The 20,509-nt window shown below is 45.4% G+C and overlaps 1 protein-coding gene across 3 annotated transcripts in view; it reads right to left on the reverse strand.

The window, feature by feature from the left end:
* The window catches only part of FYB1 (FYN binding protein 1), a 142,859-nt gene that overhangs the window by 20,016 nt on the left and 102,334 nt on the right, over positions 1-20,509 (reverse strand). For all 3 annotated transcript variants that reach the window (XM_073562653.1, XM_073562651.1, XM_073562652.1), the window contains exons 4-11: positions 17,445-17,476; positions 17,128-17,147; positions 15,915-15,967; positions 15,435-15,546; positions 13,222-13,378; positions 6,416-6,554; positions 5,187-5,209; positions 4,983-5,049 (exon numbers count right to left, since the gene is read on the reverse strand). In XM_073562653.1, the coding sequence (XP_073418754.1) occupies positions 4,983-5,049; positions 5,187-5,209; positions 6,416-6,554; positions 13,222-13,378; positions 15,435-15,546; positions 15,915-15,967; positions 17,128-17,147; positions 17,445-17,476 (603 nt within the window). The remainder of the gene's footprint in view (positions 1-4,982; positions 5,050-5,186; positions 5,210-6,415; positions 6,555-13,221; positions 13,379-15,434; positions 15,547-15,914; positions 15,968-17,127; positions 17,148-17,444; positions 17,477-20,509) is intronic.

The following is a 20,509-nucleotide window of genomic DNA, read 5'->3' on the forward strand; positions in this document are numbered from 1 at the left end:
TGTGACTCCAGACTGATACAATGTATCCAGTGCAGACAATGCTCTGTGACTCCAGACTGATACATTGTATCCAGTGCAGACAATGCTCTGTGACTCCAGACTGATACACTGTATCCAGTGCAGACAATGCTCTGTGACTCCAGACTGATAGAATGTATCCAGTTCAGACAATGCTCTGTGACTCCAGGCTGATACAATGTATCCAGTGCAGACAATGCTCTGTGACTCCAGACTGATACAATGTATCCAGTGCAGACAATGCTCTGTGACTCCAGACTGATACAATGTATCCAGTGCAGACAATGCTCTGTGACTCCAGACTGATACAATGTATCCAGTGCAGATACTGCTCTGTGACTCCAGACTGATACGATGTATCCAGTGCAGACAATGATCTGTGACTCCAGACTGATACAATGTATCCAGTGCAGACAATGCTCTGTGACTCCAGACTGATTCATTGTATCCAGTGCAGACAATGCTCTGTGACTCCAGACTGATACAATGTATCCAGTGCAGACAATGCTCTGTGACTCCAGACTGATACATTGTATCCAGTGCAGACAATGCTCTGTGACTCCAGACTGATACAATGTATCCAGTGCAGACAATGCTCTGTGACTCCAGACTGATACAATGTATCCAGTGCAGACAATGCTCTGTGACTCCAGACTGATACACTGTATCCAGTGCGGACAATGCTCTGTGACTCCAGACTGATACAGTGTATCCAGTGCAGACAATGATCTGTGACTCCAGACTGATACAATGTATCCAGTTCAGACAATGCTCTGTGACTCCAGACTGATACATTGTATCCAGTGCAGACAATGCTCTGTGACTCCAGACTGATACATTGTATCCAGTGCAGACAATGCTCTGTGACTCCAGACTGATACACTGTATCTAGTGCAGACAATGCTCTGTGACTCCAGACTGATACATTGTATCCAGTGCAGACAATGCTCTGTGACTCCAGACTGATACAATGTATCCAGTTCAGACAATGCTCTGTGACTCCAGACTGATACATTGTATCCAGTGCAGACAATGCTCTGTGACTCCAGACTGATACAGTGTATCCAGTGCAGACAATGCTCTGTGACTCCAGACTGATACATTGTATCCAGTGCAGACAATGCTCTGTGACTCCAGACTGATACATTGTATCCAGTGCAGACAATGCTCTGTGACTCCAGACTGATACAATGTATCCAGTGCAGACAATGCTCTGTGACTCCAGAGTGATACAATGTATCCAGTGCAGACAATGCTCTGTGACTCCAGACTGATACAATGTATCCAGTGCAGACAATGCTCTGTGACTCCAGACTGATACAGTGTATCCAGTGTAGACAATGCTCTGTGACTCCAGACTGATACATTGCATCCAGTGCAGACAATGCTCTGTGACTCCAGACTGATACAATGTATCCAGTGCAGACAATGATCTGTGACACCAGACTGACACATTGTATCCAGTGTAGACAATGCTCTGTGACTCCAGACTGATACATTGCATCCAGTGCAGACAATGCTCTGTGACTCCAGACTGATACATTGTATCCAGTGCAGACAATGCTCTGTGACACCAGACTGATACATTGCATCCAGTGTAGACAATGCTCTGTGACTCCAGACTGATACATTGTATCCAGTGCAGACAATGCTCTGTGACACCAGACTGACACATTGTATCCAGTGCAGACAATGCTCTGTGACTCCAGACTGATACAGTGTATCCAGTGCAGACAATGCTCTGTGACTCCAGACTGATACAGTGTATCCAGTGCAGACAATGATCTGTGACACCAGACTGACACATTGTATCCAGTGTAGACAATGCTCTGTGACTCCAGACTGATACATTGCATCCAGTGCAGACAATGCTCTGTGACACCAGACTGACACATTGTATCCAGTGCAGACAATGCTCTGTGACTCCAGACTGATACATTGCATCCAGTGTAGACAATGCTCTGTGACTCCAGACTGACACATTGTATCCAGTGCAGACAATGCTCTGTGACACCAGACTGACACATTGTATCCAGTGCAGACAATGCTCTGTGACTCCAGACTGATACAGTGTATCCAGTGCAGACAATGCTCTGTGACTCCAGACTGATACATTGTATCCAGTGCAGACAATGATCTGTGACACCAGACTGACACATTGTATCCAGTGCAGACAATGCTCTGTGACTCCAGACTGACACATTGTATCCAGTGCAGACAATGCTCTGTGACTCCAGACTGACACATTGTATCCAGTGTAGACAATGCTCTGTGACTCCAGACTGATACATTGCATCCAGTGCAGACAATGCTCTGTGACACCAGACTGACACATTGTATCCAGTGCAGACAATGCTCTGTGACTCCAGACTGACACATTGTATCCAGTGCAGACAATGCTCTGTGACTCCAGACTGACACATTGTATCCAGTGTAGACAATGCTCTGTGACTCCAGACTGATACATTGCATCCAGTGCAGACAATGCTCTGTGACTCCAGACTGATACAGTGTACCCAGTGCAGACAATGCTCTGTGACACCAGACTGACACATTGTATCCAGTGTAGACAATGCTCTGTGACTCCAGACTGATACATTGTATCCAGTGCAGACAATGCTCTGTGACTCCAGACTGATACAATGTATCCAGTGCAGACAATGCTCTGTGACTCCAGAGTGATACAATGTATCCAGTGCAGACAATGCTCTGTGACTCCAGACTGATACAATGTATCCAGTGCAGACAATGCTCTGTGACTCCAGACTGATACAGTGTATCCAGTGTAGACAATGCTCTGTGACTCCAGACTGATACATTGCATCCAGTGCAGACAATGCTCTGTGACTCCAGACTGATACAATGTATCCAGTGCAGACAATGATCTGTGACACCAGACTGACACATTGTATCCAGTGTAGACAATGCTCTGTGACTCCAGACTGATACATTGCATCCAGTGCAGACAATGCTCTGTGACTCCAGACTGATACATTGTATCCAGTGCAGACAATGCTCTGTGACACCAGACTGATACATTGCATCCAGTGTAGACAATGCTCTGTGACTCCAGACTGATACATTGTATCCAGTGCAGACAATGCTCTGTGACACCAGACTGACACATTGTATCCAGTGCAGACAATGCTCTGTGACTCCAGACTGATACAGTGTATCCAGTGCAGACAATGCTCTGTGACTCCAGACTGATACAGTGTATCCAGTGCAGACAATGATCTGTGACACCAGACTGACACATTGTATCCAGTGTAGACAATGCTCTGTGACTCCAGACTGATACATTGCATCCAGTGCAGACAATGCTCTGTGACACCAGACTGACACATTGTATCCAGTGCAGACAATGCTCTGTGACTCCAGACTGATACATTGCATCCAGTGTAGACAATGCTCTGTGACTCCAGACTGACACATTGTATCCAGTGCAGACAATGCTCTGTGACACCAGACTGACACATTGTATCCAGTGCAGACAATGCTCTGTGACTCCAGACTGATACAGTGTATCCAGTGCAGACAATGCTCTGTGACTCCAGACTGATACATTGTATCCAGTGCAGACAATGATCTGTGACACCAGACTGACACATTGTATCCAGTGCAGACAATGCTCTGTGACTCCAGACTGACACATTGTATCCAGTGCAGACAATGCTCTGTGACTCCAGACTGACACATTGTATCCAGTGTAGACAATGCTCTGTGACTCCAGACTGATACATTGCATCCAGTGCAGACAATGCTCTGTGACACCAGACTGACACATTGTATCCAGTGCAGACAATGCTCTGTGACTCCAGACTGATACAGTGTACCCAGTGCAGACAATGCTCTGTGACACCAGACTGACACATTGTATCCAGTGTAGACAATGCTCTGTGACTCCAGACTGATACATTGCATCCAGTGCAGACAATGCTCTGTGAACGAAACACATCAGAAGCAGCTGTACAGATATGTGGCGCAAAATGAACTTGGAGCAAAGTTAGAAATGTTCAAAATCCAAATAATAAAGGCGCAAAAAAGAAAGATGAATCTGGGCAAAGTCTATTCGAGAGTTATAGAATTTTGACATCTGTTTGCCATACTACAGACTACTTCTAGCTGCTGCACAGACTTGTTTTAGGTTCTTCCACCCTGGTATTAGAATATATAAGAGAAGGCTAATAAAATTACAGGGATGGGAAGCATTGTACATTATGTTAGATGTCAGCTAGACAACGTAGATGAGGTTTAAAGGGGACACTGTACCCAAAACCCGCTAAGATTTGCCATGCATTAATGGGGTTTACCCCAATGATGGCATATTGGTAGGACATGCAAATCAAAGAGGTCTGACTTGCAGGCTTGCGACCACAGGGACCTTGAACAATTACAAGTCTTAAGATGTTGAGGTCCCAATGGAATTTTCTTAGTATAGCGCCCTCTCCTGTCTAGTGGCTCCTCAGAGTATTACATCTCTGCATATTTTAAGTAAATCATAATTCTCTGCTTCTATCATTCAGATTATATTTTTGGGGGGGTCAATCGTAGAGGTATCAATGTGGCCAAATATAACTCAAAGACAGATCAGCACTTGGACACAGTGTGGTCGTGTTCGGGTGCAACATTTTGCTTAAAGCTAGGATAACAAAACAGCTGCATGGCCGCTACCTGGACAGCCCCTTTACAAATAGAGGCCCCTACTGAGCAGTGGAAGCCCCCACAATTTGATGTTATGTGTGAGTGAATCATTGAAGGGTTTCCCCTCCTCTGTTATCTGTTGTCCCCCTTGTAAGTCAAAGCAACTTTTGTGATACCCTGTAATAATGGGGGTCCTAGCAGCCGGACCCCTCTTGTCAATGGGCTGTGGTTTTTACGGTACCATGGCCACTAAGTCATGTAGGAAAGGGTGGTCCGATGTAAAGACTCCCATACCGTCAGATGAATGTACTGCTCCTTACCTGTCGGGAGAGTCATCGTCAACATCGTTATAGATATCGTCATCGTCGGGCGGTGGCGGCGGAAAATCTGGAGAAATAAGTAATAAGTGTATAGAAGGAAGAAACCTGCGGGAAATACTGTACCCGCAACTGTACGGCATAAATGATCAGATATATTGTGGGACATTGCAGTCCATAGGTAACAAAGATATGTAAAGTACGTACATGAATTTGCACTGACGCTGTGACTGAAATGAGAAGAAACAATGATATGGTAAAGTTATTAAAAAAAAAACTAATAAAAAGCTAACTAAAGATATAATAATACCGCCACACTGTGCATATGAAATGCCGCCACACGGTGAACACATAATAATGTAGTAGAGCTGCCGACCAAGAGTGCTACAGAATTCCATCATTTGGGCGCCGGAGGGGAGAGTATTAACGCTTCGCATTAGTGGTAAAGTAAAGGTTATGACGGTATTAATTTGTCATAAATCTGGCGGTGTAGGATACGAAAGGGGCGACCGGGCCATTATTATTTGTTGTCATTTTTTGCTTCTGGTTCTTCCTCCTCTTTTTCCAAATGCCATCACGATTTAGTTTTCCGTCCCCATCGCCGTACGAGGTTTTTTTTTTCTTTTGCAGTTTTGTACGACGTCGTTCACTTTACCACGACGTCGTTCACTGAATTTTTTTTTCTTTCCCGCCAGTGGTTTTGGGTTTTGCTTTAACGATGTTTATAACGACACCAATTCTCCAGGTCAGGATGATTTTGGCGACACTAAACTTTTATAGTTTATTTTAGCAATTAAAATATTCAGAAGTTTTTTTTCAAAAATAAATAAAATACTTTTGGTTTGTGTCGCCGTCTTCCGAGACCTTTGAACCTTTTGACCTCTTCTTTTCCTTTGATGGCGGTGTTTTTTGTGCGCCGAGCTGTGGTTTTTTCTTTTGGGGATATTTTTGGTTCATACCACATTTTAATAACTTTTTATAGTTTTTTTTTTTTTGAGGGGGGGAGGGGGGAGGCGGGAGAAAATGCAGCGACCCAAAACGGTTAATCCTGACATTTTTAACATGGTTTACTTTATGGCATTTACTATACGGGTAAATCAATTTCATATTTTCATAGATTAGACTTTTGCCAATAATTTTATTCTTTTTTATTCCTAAATAAATTGGTGACTTTAAAGTATTCTGTTTTTTTTTTTTTTTAATTATTTAGAAAATATTTTTATTGATTTTTTTTTAACCCACGATCGTTTGATGGCTTGTGCTATACACTGCAATGCTGCTGATCTGCTATGAGGCCTGTATAACAGCCGGCACTTGCCATGTATATATCTCCTCTGTACATGGCCATCACATATGGGGAAGGGGTTAGCATAGGTCTGGTGGCATGAAAGAATGGTTTTATGCTCATGAGAACAGTAGATAATTGCGACCCCTACTTGCTAATGGAGTCCTGCTCCCCAACGTCGTCATAAATATCCTGGTCGCTCTCTACTTTCACAGGAAGGTGCATCGCCGGCTTCTTCCTCGGCAGCGAGTCATAATCTACTTTCACCATCGCGGTTTTTATATATCCATCTGAAATACAGAATATCTTACTGTATCGATGAAAGCGGCAATAATCTATAAATCAAAGATGAGACGTCTGAGCGCAACGGCACCGCACAAGGAGGGATGTCTCATGGTGTGTACACAGCGCAAGGAGGGATGTCTCATGGTGTGTACACAGCACAAGGAGGGATGTCTCATGATGTGTACACAGCGCAAGGAGGGATGTCTCATGGTGTGTACACAGCGCAAGGAAGGATGTCTCATGGTGTGTACACAGCGCAAGGAAGGATGTCTCATGGTGTGTACACAGCACAAGGAAGGATGCCTCATGGTGTGTACACAGCGCAAGGAAGGGGTTCTCATGGTGTGTACACAGCGCAAGGAAGGATGCCTCATGGTGTGTACACAGCACAAGGAGGGATGTCTCATGGTGTGTGCACAGCGCAAGGAAGGATGTCTCATGGTGTGTGCACAGCGCAAGGAAGGATGTCTCATGGTGTGTGCACAGCGCAAGGAAGGATGTCTCATGGTGTGTACACAGCGCAAGGAAGGATGCCTCATGGTGTGTACACAGCACAAGGAGGGATGTCTCATGGTGTGTACACAGTACAAGGAGGGATGTCTCATGGTGTGTACACAGTACAAGGAGGGATGTCTCATGGTGTGTACACAGCGCAAGGAGTAATGTCTCATGGTGTGTACACAGCGCAAGGAAGGATGTCTCATGGTGTGTACACAGCGCAAGGAAGGATGTCTCATGGTGTGTACACAGCGCAAGGAAGGATGCCTCATGGTGTGTACACAGCACAAGGAAGGATGCCTCATGGTGTGTACACAGCGCAAGGAAGGATGTCTCATGGTGTGTACACAGCGCAAGGAAGGATGTCTCATGGTGTGTACACAGCGCAAGGAAGGATGCCTCATGGTGTGTACACAGCACAAGGAAGGATGCCTCATGGTGTGTACACAGCACAAGGAAGGATGCCTCATGGTGTCTACACAGCGCATGGAAGGTTACATCATGGTGTGTACACAGCGCAAGGAAGGATGTCTCATGGTGTGTGCACAGCGCAAGGAAGGATGTCTCATGGTGTGTACACAGCGCAAGGAAGGATGTCTCATGGTGTGTACACAGCGCAAGGAAGGATGTCTCATGGTGTGTACACAGCGCAAGGAGGGATGCCTCATAGTGTGTACACAGCACAAGGAAGGATGTCTCATGGTGTGTACACAGCGCAAGGAGGGATGCCTCATAGTGTGTACACAGCGCAAGGAAGGATGTCTCATGGTGTGTACACAGCGCAAGGAAGGATGTCTCATGGTGTGTACACTGTACACAGCGCAAGGAAGGATGTCTCATGGTGTGTACACAGCGCAAGGAGGGATGCCTCATAGTGTGTACACAGCGCAAGGAAGGATGCCTCATGGTGTGTACACAGCGCAAGGAAGGATATCTCATGGTGTGTACACTGTACACAGCGCAAGGAAGGATGTCTCATGGTGTGTACACAGCGCAAGGAAGGATGTCTCATGGTGTGTGCACAGCGCAAGGAAGGATGTCTCATGGTGTGTACACAGCGCAAGGAAGGATGTCTCATGGTGTGTACACAGCGCAAGGAAGGATGTCTCATGGTGTGTACACAGCGCAAGGAAGGATGTCTCATGGTGTGTACACAGCGCAAGGAAGGATGTCTCATAGTGTGTACACAGCACAAGGAAGGATGTCTCATGGTGTGTACACAGCGCAAGGAAGGATGCCTCATGGTGTGTACACAGCACAAGAAAGGATGCCTCATGGTGTGTACACAGCACAAGGAAGGATGCCTCATGGTGTCTACACAGCACAAGGAAGGTTGCATCATGGTGTGTACACAGCACAAGGAAGGATGTCTCATGGTGTGTACACAGCGCAAGGAAGGATGTCTCATGGTGTGTACACAGCGCAAGGAAGGATGTCTCATGGTGTGTACACAGCGCAAGGAAGGATGCCTCATAGTGTGTACACAGCACAAGGAAGGATGTCTCATGGTGTGTACACAGCGCAAGGAAGGATGCCTCATGGTGTGTACACAGCGCAAGGAAGGATGTCTCATGGTGTGTATACAGCGCAAGGAAGGATGTCTCATGGTGTGTACACAGCGCAAGGAAGGATGTCTCATGGTGTGTACACAGCGCAAGGAAGGATGCCTCATGGTGTGTGCACAGCGCAAGGAAGGATGTCTCATGGTGTGTATACAGCGCAAGGAAGGATCTCTCATGGTGTGTACACAGTGCAAGGAAGGATGTCCCATGGTGTGTACACAGTGCAAGGAAGGATGTCCCATGGTGTGTACACAGCGCAAGGAAGGATGCCTCATGGTGTGTACAGAGCGCAAGGAGGGATGCCTCATGGTGTGTACACAGCACAAGGAAGGATGCCTCATGGTGTGTACACAGCGTAAGGAAGGATGCCTCATGGTGTGTACACAGCGCAAGGAAGGATGTCTCATGGTGTGTATACAGCGCAAGGAAGGATGCCTCGTGGTGTGTAAACATGAAGAGAGAAGGAAGATCCGGCACTGGAGACTTGATAAAATCCACGATAAGTTTTATTCACATAATTTCATGATAAAACCATAAAGGGGAAAACAGACCCCCACGCCTGACGCGTTTCGAACCTTAACCAGGTTCTTCCTCAGAGACATGACAGGAATCAGACTGGTCTCCAAGAATCCCTCAGAGAAATCACCCGTAAAGCAGAAGGGCGTTGGCTGCCTTATATCCAGTCAGCAATCCCAGTCACCCAGTCATCATCATTCTGCTCAGGTGCTTTGTAATCAGCCTCACTACCTTCCTTCACCAGAAGAGGGCGTTCATCAGACCTCAATGGTGAAGGGGAAAATGAACTCACAACACCTCGTGGTGTGTACACAGCACAAGGAAGGATGTCTCATGGTGTGTACACAGCGCAAGGAAGGATGTCTCATGGTGTGTACACAGCGCAAGGAAGGATGTCTCATGGTGTGTATACAGCGCAAGGAAGGATGCCTCATGGTGTGTACACAGCCCAAGGAAGGATGTCTCATGGTGTGTACACAGCGTAAGGAAGGATGCCTCATGGTGTGTACACAGCGCAAGGAAGGATGTTTCATGATGTGTATACAGCGCAAGGAAGGATGTCTCATGGTGTGTACACAGCGTAAGGAAGGATGCCTCATGGTGTGTACACAGCGCAAGGAAGGATGTCTCATGGTGTGTATACAGCGCAAGGAAGGATGTCTCATGGTGTGTACACAGCGTAAGGAAGGATGTCTCATGGTGTGTACACAGCGCAAGGAAGGATGTCTCATGGTGTGTGCACAGCGCAAGGAAGGATGTCTCATGGTGTGTACACAGCGCAAGGAAGGATGTCTCATGGTGTGTACACAGCGTAAGGAAGGATGCCTCATGGTGTGTACACAGCGTAAGGAAGGATGCCTCATGGTGTGTACACAGCGCAAGGAAGGATGTCCCATGGTGTGTACACAGTGCAAGGAAGGATGTCCCATGGTGTGTACACAGCGCAAGGCAGGATGTCTCATGGTGTGTACACAGCGCAAGGAGGGATGTCTCATGGTTTGTACACAGCGCAAGGAAGGATGTATCATGGTGTGTACACAGCGCAAGGAAGGATGTCTCATGGTGTGTACACAGCGCAATGAAGGATGTCTCATGGTGTGTATACAGTGCAAGGAAGGATGTCTCATGGTGTGTACACAGCGTAAGGAAGGATGCCTCATGGTGTGTACACAGCGCAAGGAGGGATGTCTCATGGTGTGTACACAGCGCAAGGAAGGATGTCTCATGGTGTGTACACAGCACAAGGAAGGATGTCTCATGGTGTGTAGACAGCGCAAGGAGGGATGTCTCATGGTGTGTAGACAGCGCAAGGAAGAATGTCTCATGGTGTGTACACAGCGCCAGGAAGGATGTCTCATGGTGTGTACACAGCGCCAGGAAGAATGTCTCATGGTGTGTACACAGTGCCAGGAAGGATGTCTCATGGTGTGTGCACAGCGCAAAGAAGGATGCCTCATGGTGTGTACACAGCGCATGGAAGGATGCCTCATGGTGTGTACACAGCGCAAGGAAGGATGTCTCATGGTGTGTACACAGCGCAAGGAAGGATGTCTCATGGTGTGTGCACAGCGCAAGGAAGGATGTCTCATGGTGTGTACACAGCGCAAGGAAGGATGTCTCATGGTGTGTACACAGCGTAAGGAAGGATGCCTCATGGTGTGTACACAGCGTAAGGAAGGATGCCTCATGGTGTGTACACAGCGCAAGGAAGGATGTCCCATGGTGTGTACACAGTGCAAGGAAGGATGTCCCATGGTGTGTACACAGCGCAAGGCAGGATGTCTCATGGTGTGTACACAGCGCAAGGAGGGATGTCTCATGGTTTGTACACAGCGCAAGGAAGGATGTATCATGGTGTGTACACAGCGCAAGGAAGGATGTCTCATGGTGTGTACACAGCGCAATGAAGGATGTCTCATGGTGTGTATACAGTGCAAGGAAGGATGTCTCATGGTGTGTACACAGCGTAAGGAAGGATGCCTCATGGTGTGTACACAGCGCAAGGAGGGATGTCTCATGGTGTGTACACAGCGCAAGGAAGGATGTCTCATGGTGTGTACACAGCACAAGGAAGGATGTCTCATGGTGTGTAGACAGCGCAAGGAGGGATGTCTCATGGTGTGTAGACAGCGCAAGGAAGAATGTCTCATGGTGTGTACACAGCGCCAGGAAGGATGTCTCATGGTGTGTACACAGCGCCAGGAAGAATGTCTCATGGTGTGTACACAGTGCCAGGAAGGATGTCTCATGGTGTGTGCACAGCGCAAAGAAGGATGCCTCATGGTGTGTACACAGCGCATGGAAGGATGCCTCATGGTGTGTACACAGCGCAAGGAAGGATGTCTCATGGTGTGTACACAGCGCAAGGAAGGATGTCTCATGCTGTGTACACAGCGCAAGGAAGGATGTCTCATGGTGTGTGCACAGCGCAAGGAAGGATGCCTCATGGTGTGTACACAGCGCAAGGAAGGATGTCTCATGGTGTGTACACAGCGCAAGGAAGGATGTCTCATGGTGTGTACACAGCTCAAGGAAGGATGTCTCATGGTGTGTACACAGAGCAAGGAAGGATGTCTCATGGTGTGTGTACAGCGCAAGGAAGGATGTCTCATGGTGTGCACACAGCGCAAGGAAGGATGTCTCATGGTGTGTACACAGGAAGAATGGATATGATATGAGGAACAAAGGAAGGTAAAGAGAAAAGGGAAGATGGAAAGAAATGAGGCGTGGATAAAGGAGGAAAAAACAAAGAAGGGAGAAGAGGGAAGATGAAAGTAAATGTGGGGAATAAAGGAAGAAAAAATGGAAGAAGGTATAGAACTTCGAAGAGAAGTTGGAAGGAAAAGAGGTGGAGATGAAGTAAGGATTCAAACAAAGAAGGGAAGATGAAGGAAGAATGGAGAAAAGGAAAGGGGAAGGAAATGAGGGGGAGATAAAGGGAAAAGAAAAGGAAGAAGGGAAAGAAGGGCAAATGGAAGGAAATGAGGGAGAGAAAAAGGAAGAAAAGTAGGAAAAAGGGAAAGCAAGACGAAAGAAAATTAGAGGGAGATGAAGGAAAAAGGGAGAGAATGTAAGAATGTAAGATGGAAGGAAATAATGGACAGATGAAGGAAGAAAAAAGTAAGAAAGTAGAGAAAGAAAGATGAAAAGAAATAAGGGGGAAGGAAAGGAAGAATATCAGTAAGAAGGGAGAGGAGAGAAGGGAAAATAAAAGGAGATAGGGAAGGAGAAAAGAAGAAAGACAACTTGGAGGAAGAAATAAAGGTAAGAAGAAAGAAAAAAAGAAAAATGTAGTAAATGCATAAAGGGAAGGAGGGAACATGGAAGGAAGCTGTTAAAAGAGGAAGGAAAAACAGAAGAGGATGGAAACATCGAGGGAGCTAAGGGGAAGGCAGAATGAATGATTGCGGAAAAGGCTAAGGAAGAAAATTGGAAGAAAAGAAAGATGAAACGAAAGAATAAAAGGAAGAGAATAAGAAAGAAAAGGGACAGAAGGGGAGGCAAGGAATGGAAGGAGAGAGGAAGAAACCAAAGGAACAAACTAAGAAAAAGAAGGAAGAGATAAAGAAAGAGGGAAGGAATGGAAATAATAAGGTGAGGAGGGAAGAGAAGATGAAAGGGAATGAGTAAGAGAGAAAGAAAATTATAATGAAGGGAAGAGGACAGAAATGGGTGAAAGTAAGGGAGGGAGAGAAGAAGAAAGGGAGGAAGAAAGGAAAAGAAGGTCATCAAGGGACATGGAAAGCCATAAAATGAGGAAAAGAGGGAGGATAGCGGAAAGGAAATGAGGAAAAGACAAGGAGAGAAAGAAGGAGCAGGATGTAGGAAATGGGGGAAGGGAGGAAGGATGAAAGGAAGTGAGGGAGGGATAAAGGCAGAAAGTGCTGAGGGAAGGACGAACGATTATGAGAGAAGGACAGAGGGGAGTTAATGGGTAGGAGGGAAATAAAATGACAGAAGAGAAGAAGGAGAGAAAAGCCGAGAGGGTGAGATGAAGAGATAAAAAAATGTAGGAGAGGAAAGAAGGAAAAGAGTAAGAGAGAAATGTGGCAAGAACTAAGGGAGTGACCTGGGGCAGGAGGGCGAGGATACTCACAATTTCCTTTCATCCTTCCGAGCCACTTGCCTTCTGGATTATCAGTAACTCGTAAGATTTCTATCTGATCTCCGTTTTTGAAGCTGAGTTCATTTTTGCCGCCTTTGTAGTCCATGTTGGCCTTGGCCTGATGAATGACGTCTACCCTGTCGGATAACTGCGGGAAAACCAGGTAGAATCCATGAGGCGTTAAGGCGAAATGTGACCCCATTGGTTATAACATAAGTCAGCGGCCCTGGTGCAGGAACCGGATTCGAGGGGCAATTTAAAGATTTTAGGCTAAATTTAAAACAGCGCCCCCTATCATTATGTTCCAATTATAATATAGGTATCTCCTTAAGGGAGCGGGGCCCAGGATTATTGCTCCATCTGCCCCCATTATAGCAGAACCCCATCTCAGGTCACACATACTCTAGTCGTATTTCACGTTCTCAATGGGAGAAGACTGATCTGTAAGTTGCACATATCATGTAGAGGCATCGCAGGGCAGCAGGGGGCGCTGCATGGTAAGAGATAAGCAAAGGGGGTCTGTACAAAAAAAGTTACAGGCAGCTTTTAGTTTCGTAGAAGGGACTGATAGAACTGGTTAACAACATGTATAGCAGCAGTGAAATGGCACGTAGCCATATTGGCCACACATATAGTATAGAAAACTATTATAATGGACCTTTATAGCTCCAGTCTGGCACTGATCAGTGCAGAACAACATATTACCTGCAAAATATTAACATATTGATATTCAGCTATCAAATCTGCCAGTATAAAACGACCATTACAACCATGAGCAAACATCCATGATTCTCATCACGGAGCTCAGGGAGCTCCCCCTAGTGGTGACAGCAGACAGGAGCTTATCATGTATCTCTGTATACAGGGAGCTCCCCCTAGTGGTGACTACAGGCAGGATATTATCATGTATCTCTGTATACAGGGAGCTCCCCCTAGTGGTGGCTGCAGACAGGATCTTATCATGTATCTCTGTATACAGGGAGCTCCCCCTAGTGGTGACTGCAGACAGGATTTTATCATGTATCTCTGTATACAGGGAGCTCCCCCTAGTGGTGACAGCAAACAGGATCTTATCCTGTATCTCTGTATACAGGGAGCTCCCCCTAGTGGTGACTGCAGACAGGATCTTATCATGTATCTCAGTATACAGGGAGCTCCCCTAGTGGTGACTACAGGCAGGATCTTATCATGTATCTCTGTATACAGGGAGCTCCCCCTAGTGGTGGCTGCAGACAGGATCTTATCATGTATCTCTGTGTACAGGGAGCTCCCTTAGTGTTGACTACAGGCAGGATCTTATCATGTATTTCTGTATACAGGGAGCTCCTCCTAGTGGTGGCTGCAGACATGATCTTATCATGTATCTTTGTATACAGGGAGCTCCCCCTAGTGGTGACTGCAGACAGGATCTTATCATGTATCTCTGTATACAGGGAGCTCCCCTAGTGGTGACTACAGGCAGGATATTATCATGTATCTCTGTATACAGGGAGCTCCCCCTAGTGGTGGCTACAGACAGGATCTTATCATGTATCTCTGTATACAGGGAGCTCCCTCTAGTGGTGGCTGCAGACAGAATCTTATCGTGTATCTCTGTATACAGGGAGCTCCCTCTAGTGGTGGCTGCGGAGAGAATCTGTATACACGGAACTTCCCTTGTGGCATTCCTGATGGAGCCTCTGTTCTGGTGCCCAGTGCTCGCCACTCACACTCACCAAGTTGCTGATAGATTACCATGACATTAACTTATTTGCTCATGATACTGCAAACTTTTATCTGGGCTTCTTCTTGTTGTTCCTTTGAAGCTAGCTATATTGTAAAAGTCTTAAAAATAAGTTTTAAGAAAATACTACCTATCACTCTCCTTCCTGGTATAAAAATATATCAATAAAACAATCATATTTGTAATCACTGCATCGGTAAAAGTTTGATCTATAAAAACATAAAAGTAAAGCGCGATGGTGAACGGTGTCTTTCATATCTACATTAGCGCTCGCACAGCTGTGTGGATGGAAAAAAAATATGTTTTGGTTATTTGAAGAAGGGGAGGAAAAAAAAATCAATGCACAAAAATGGAAAATTGACCGTTCAGAAAGGGGTTCAATCTATTTGAATAAGAAAGTGAACTCTTTTTCCAGGGGGAGCATTTACTTTTGTGAGCAGACTATAGATAGACGACGCTCCGGAGGGGTGTCAGGACTCACCTTGAATCGTTTTTTTATCTCAAGCTCCTTCTTTTGTTCTTTCTTCGCTTGCTCCAACTCTTTCTTCCGCTTTTTCTCATTCTTCTCTTCTTGCTCTTTCCTGTACTGAGCACTGGAAGGAAAAGCTCACATCGATAAAGGGAAATCACAGATGTGAGATGGAATCCTACCATCACTGAGATCTCACTTTTCTATCAGCCACCACTAGGGGGAGCTTACAGAATACAGTACTATAATGGAACTCAATGTATATTCAGTATGCAGCGAGCTCCCTCTAGTGGTGACTGACGGGAATTACAAGTTATGTCAATGTTTTTCGCAAGGGATTTAGTACTTGATATAGATAATAATACAAAGCTCTACCTTATAAACATAGATGAAGTTATTTTTTATCCTGTCTGTATAATACCCTGCTTAATAGTATATGTTATAATGTCCCATCTGCTATAAAGCTGTATACTGTATACCGTATACACTCACCTGTTCTCATCAATTAGGTCATAGCATTCTCCATCTTCATCACTTTCTTCACTCTTAAAACAAAGTGGGATAACAACAAGTTATGTCAGGAAAATGTGAAATAGTGGTCTCAGGTCATTTCTATACATCAGGAAACTCTACCTATTACGGTGACTTATTTTGGCTTCTTGCCTATTACCGTCTGCCTTTTTCTCTCTTTCTGAAGGACCCGGACGCTCCACACACGGCACAGACAGCTCATTTATTTTTTGCATCTGTGTAATGCCACGTTTTGCCTGTGGTGGCGCTATTGATACATTGATTATATTTTTATATATTTTTTTTATGACTTTAAATGTGGGCATTGAAGCATTTAATAACAATTTGTCCAGTAGTGAACATCCCCTTTAAATATTGCCCCCTTTAAATATACCTAGAGACCCTCTGTCTCTAGGAATGCTGGGTGACAACCAACATGGCTGACACTTCAGCTTCTGATTGGGTTGTCACTCAGCTGACTTCTTAATAGTAGCAGATCTGTATTATTATTACTATTACTGAGAGGGTGAATTAAAGGGGATGTTTCACTTGCCATTAATGTATATTTTTTTTTACCCGGTGTAAATGCCGCTGTTCTCCTGAATCCGGCAGTGTTTTTATTTTCTTCCTAAGCCTCTCTGTTCCAGAGATACGACCCCCTTTTCCCTGTTGGTAAATCTATTCTTGTTAGCCAACTGGGCGCGATCCTGACATTTTTCCCTGTGGGCGTATTTTTTTTTAAAGATCACGCCCACATGCCAAACAAGAGTAGATGTACATAAAGGAAGAAGGGGCCATAACTCAGGAACGGAGAAGCGCAGAAAGAAAAGAAAAACATCGCCAGATTCAGGAGAACAGCGGTATTAACACCGGGTAAAAAAAAAGTACATGTTTAAGACAGGTGAAAAGATTCACTGCAAATCCTGTACCAGCGCTCCCCCACTTACCATGTAACATTTATATTAATGGTATCTACTTACTATATGTCCGCCTCTCCCAAATCACAGAGTAGTCACCCTCTGGTTAAGTGAACGGATGCCCTAGACCCCCAGAGATGCTAAAATGAACTCTGGTCCAGGTTGTGTCTGGGATAACAGCCTGTTAACAGGTGTGACGCTGCAGGTGTTTCTAATACTGTACATCCCCTTTAATTTCATATATAATAATGGGCATTTTATCCCAGTTTCCTACTTACTATATCATCAATGATGGCTCCTGCAAAATACAAGACGGGAAACGGCATAAGTGGTCGGGAAAAAAAAATCACTGTATTACATGTTAAAGGGAAAGATCACCTACAAAAAATGCTACTTTCCTGCAGATATAGGGTTAATCTAGAAGGAATGATCAGGGAAGCAGCGGGAATGAAATAGGAGAACTATTGGCCCCGGAAAAGTGCTACTCTCTGTCTGGTTGGCTACAATGTATCAGTCCGGGATGTTTCGCTCACAGAGCATGGTCTGCACCGGATACATTGTATCAGCCGAGGGCAGGAAGCCCAGCAACACTCACCGTCCTCACTCTTGTAATCTTCATTTGTGCTTCTGTGGAACAGTAAAAAGAATCATTAATATTTTCCTGGTTTCTATTAATCACCAATAGAAGTCAACATTAAAAAAATTAAAAAAAAATTTTTTTCCAAGATTTTTCATTATCTCCTATCAAATTGCTGAAACCCCCCCAGCAATCAGAAGATCGGAGTCTGCAGAGTCTCGCCTGAACGGAGCGGACGTAAGACACCCTCCGCTCCTTGTCTATAGGACATTCCACCACCGTGCTGCCGAGCCCTGTCCTCAGGGTCTCTGGGGGTCTCCCAGTGATCAGTAAACTATCCCCAATCCTGGAGATATGGGAGACCCCCCAGCCTTGGAGGTTCCCTCTGACTGATCTCATCATTCCTTCATTTTATTTTATTTTTACTTTATTGATATTGGAAATCTTATGTATGAGGCTCACAGGTTATGGGGCAGCAAGGCCGAAAACAATAAAATGCATCTGTCCAATGATACAAACAGCAGGTGGACCCCATTCACTATATGTGACCCTAAATGTGACCCTATGTGTGACCCAAAGTGTATCCCTATGTGTGTCCATATGTGAGACCCTATGTGTGACCCTATAACACTAAGTATGACCCTATGTGTGACCCTAGGTTTATCCCTATGTGTGTTCCTAAATGAGACCCTAGGTGTGTCCATATGTGTGACCCTAAATGTGACCTTATGTATGTCCATATGTGTGACCCTATGTGTGACCGTAAATGTGACCCTATGTGTGTCCCTATGTATGACCCTATGTGTGACCCTATGTGTGACACTTCAATCATTATTGTTAGAGGGGAGACCTGGCTGTGTAACACAGCCTGCACATGTCCATTATGGGGCTCACACCCTCCCTAGGATGGAAAGAAGCTACCCTGTATATGGCATTTTCCATCAGCAGCATTATGCTTTCTCACCACTAGATGGCACCACTATTCAATGTTTCAAACTGTTCATGTTTTTCAGGATTTCTTTATCCCTACCACTGTCCAGTAATGCTGAATCTTCTGAAATCGTACACTAATGTGTAAATCCATTTGTTTTTAGGGTCCATATCTGAGACCAGGAATTGCATGGACACTAATCACGCGCCATCGCTCCTCGGAGTAGGAATACCCCTTTAAGACGTTCAGCGGGCACAGATCCCGGGTGGTCCCACCATCGATGCTATCAGCGCCCTGCACCATCGATGCTATCAGCGCCCTGCATCATCGATGCTATCAGCGCCCTGCACCAGCTCGCTGCACTCCTTCCTCTTTTCTGCAGCCGTTGCTTCGGTCTGAGGTCGCGGCTGAATCTTATCATCTGATTGTGATCCTAATAATAAACCCGGCAACTGCGAGAGTTGTGAAAACTTAGGGGGGCTGTCCAGGATGAAAAAAAAAGCTGCACTCTTCCAAAAATAGCGCCACCGCTGACTACAGGTCGTTAGCTGTAATGCAGCTCTGAAAAAAATCACTTTAATGGAGCTGAGCTGTAATATCAGGTAGCAGACATCTTGTTTTTTTTTCTAATCCTGGACAATCCCTTTAAGAGTGTCACCAGCAACGTTTTGTCCAGGTCAGTGTGATTACGGTGACTCCAGACTTGTTACAAAAGTGGAAAGAAGCCCCCGGTCCATCACGTTCTATCTTCCTGCACCATCATCGACCAACCAGCAAGAATTCAGTCTCTCACAGACCTGTTGGTTTTTCTGTAAGACGCCTCCTACTCCGCACTCATTACCTGTATTAATTGCACCTGTGTGACCTTGTAACTTGTATAAAAGACACCTGTCCACACACTCAATCACACTCCAACCTCTCCACCATGGCCAAGACAAAACAGCTGTCTAAGGACACCAGGGACTAAATTGTACACCTGCACAAGGCTGGGATGGGCTACAGGACAATAGGCAAGCAGCTAGGTGAGTAGGCAAGAAATGTTGGTGCAATTATTAGAAAATGCAAGAAACACAAGCTGACTGTCAATCTTCCTCGGTCTGGGGCTTTGTGAAAAATCTAGCCTCATGGGGTAAGGATGATTCTGAGAAAGATCAGGAATCAGCCCAGAACTACACGGGAGGACCTGATCACTGACCTGAAGAGAGCTGGGATCACAGCCTTGAACATTACCGTTAGTAACACACTACGCCGTCATGGATTAAAATCCTACAGGACACGCAAGGTCCCCAAGCTCACGTCAGCACATGTCCAATGCCAATGACCATCTGGATGATCTAGAGGAGGCATGGGAGAAGGTCAGGTGGTCAGTTGAGACCAAAATAGAACTTTTTGGTATCAACTCCACTCGTCGTGTTTGGAGGAAGAAGAAGGATGAGTACAACCCTAAGAACACCATACCAACCATGAAGCATGGTGGGGGAAACATCACACTTTAGGGGTGCTTTTCTGCAAAGGAGACAGGACGATTGCACCATATTGATGGGAGGATGGATGGGGTCAGGCATTGCGAGATTTTGGCCACCAACCTTCTTCCCTCAGTAAGAGCTTTGAAGATGGGTCATGGCTGGGTCTTCCAGTATGTCAATGACCCAAAACACACAACCAGGGCAACTAAGGAGTGGCTCTGTAAGAAGCATTTCAAGTTCCTATAGTGTCCTAGCCAGTCTACAGACCTGGACCCAAAAAACTGAAACTCCATTTTACCCAGCAACAGCCCCGAAACCTAAAAGATCTGGAGAAAATCTGTACGGAGGAGGGGGCCAATATCCCTGCTGCAGTGTGTGCAAACTTGATCAAGAAATACAGGGAACGTCTGACCTCTGTAATCACAAACAAAGGTTTCTGGACCAAATATTAAGTTCTGTTTCTCTATTGTATCAAATACTTATTTCATGCAACAAATTCGAATTAATTATGTAATAATCCAACAATGTGATTTTCTGGATTTTATTTTTAGATTCTGTCTCTCACAGGTGACGTGTACCTACGATAAAAATGACAAACCTCTCCATACTTTGTATGTGGGAAAACTCAGCAGAGTATCAAATACTTATTTTCCCTACTGTATATGCTGCTAAAGGATTAATTTATC

The sequence above is a fragment of the Dendrobates tinctorius genome, unplaced genomic scaffold, assembly GCF_039654945.1.
Source record: "Dendrobates tinctorius isolate UK_male_01 unplaced genomic scaffold, ASM3965494v1 ptg000362l, whole genome shotgun sequence".
Lineage (NCBI taxonomy): Eukaryota > Metazoa > Chordata > Amphibia > Anura > Dendrobatidae > Dendrobates > Dendrobates tinctorius.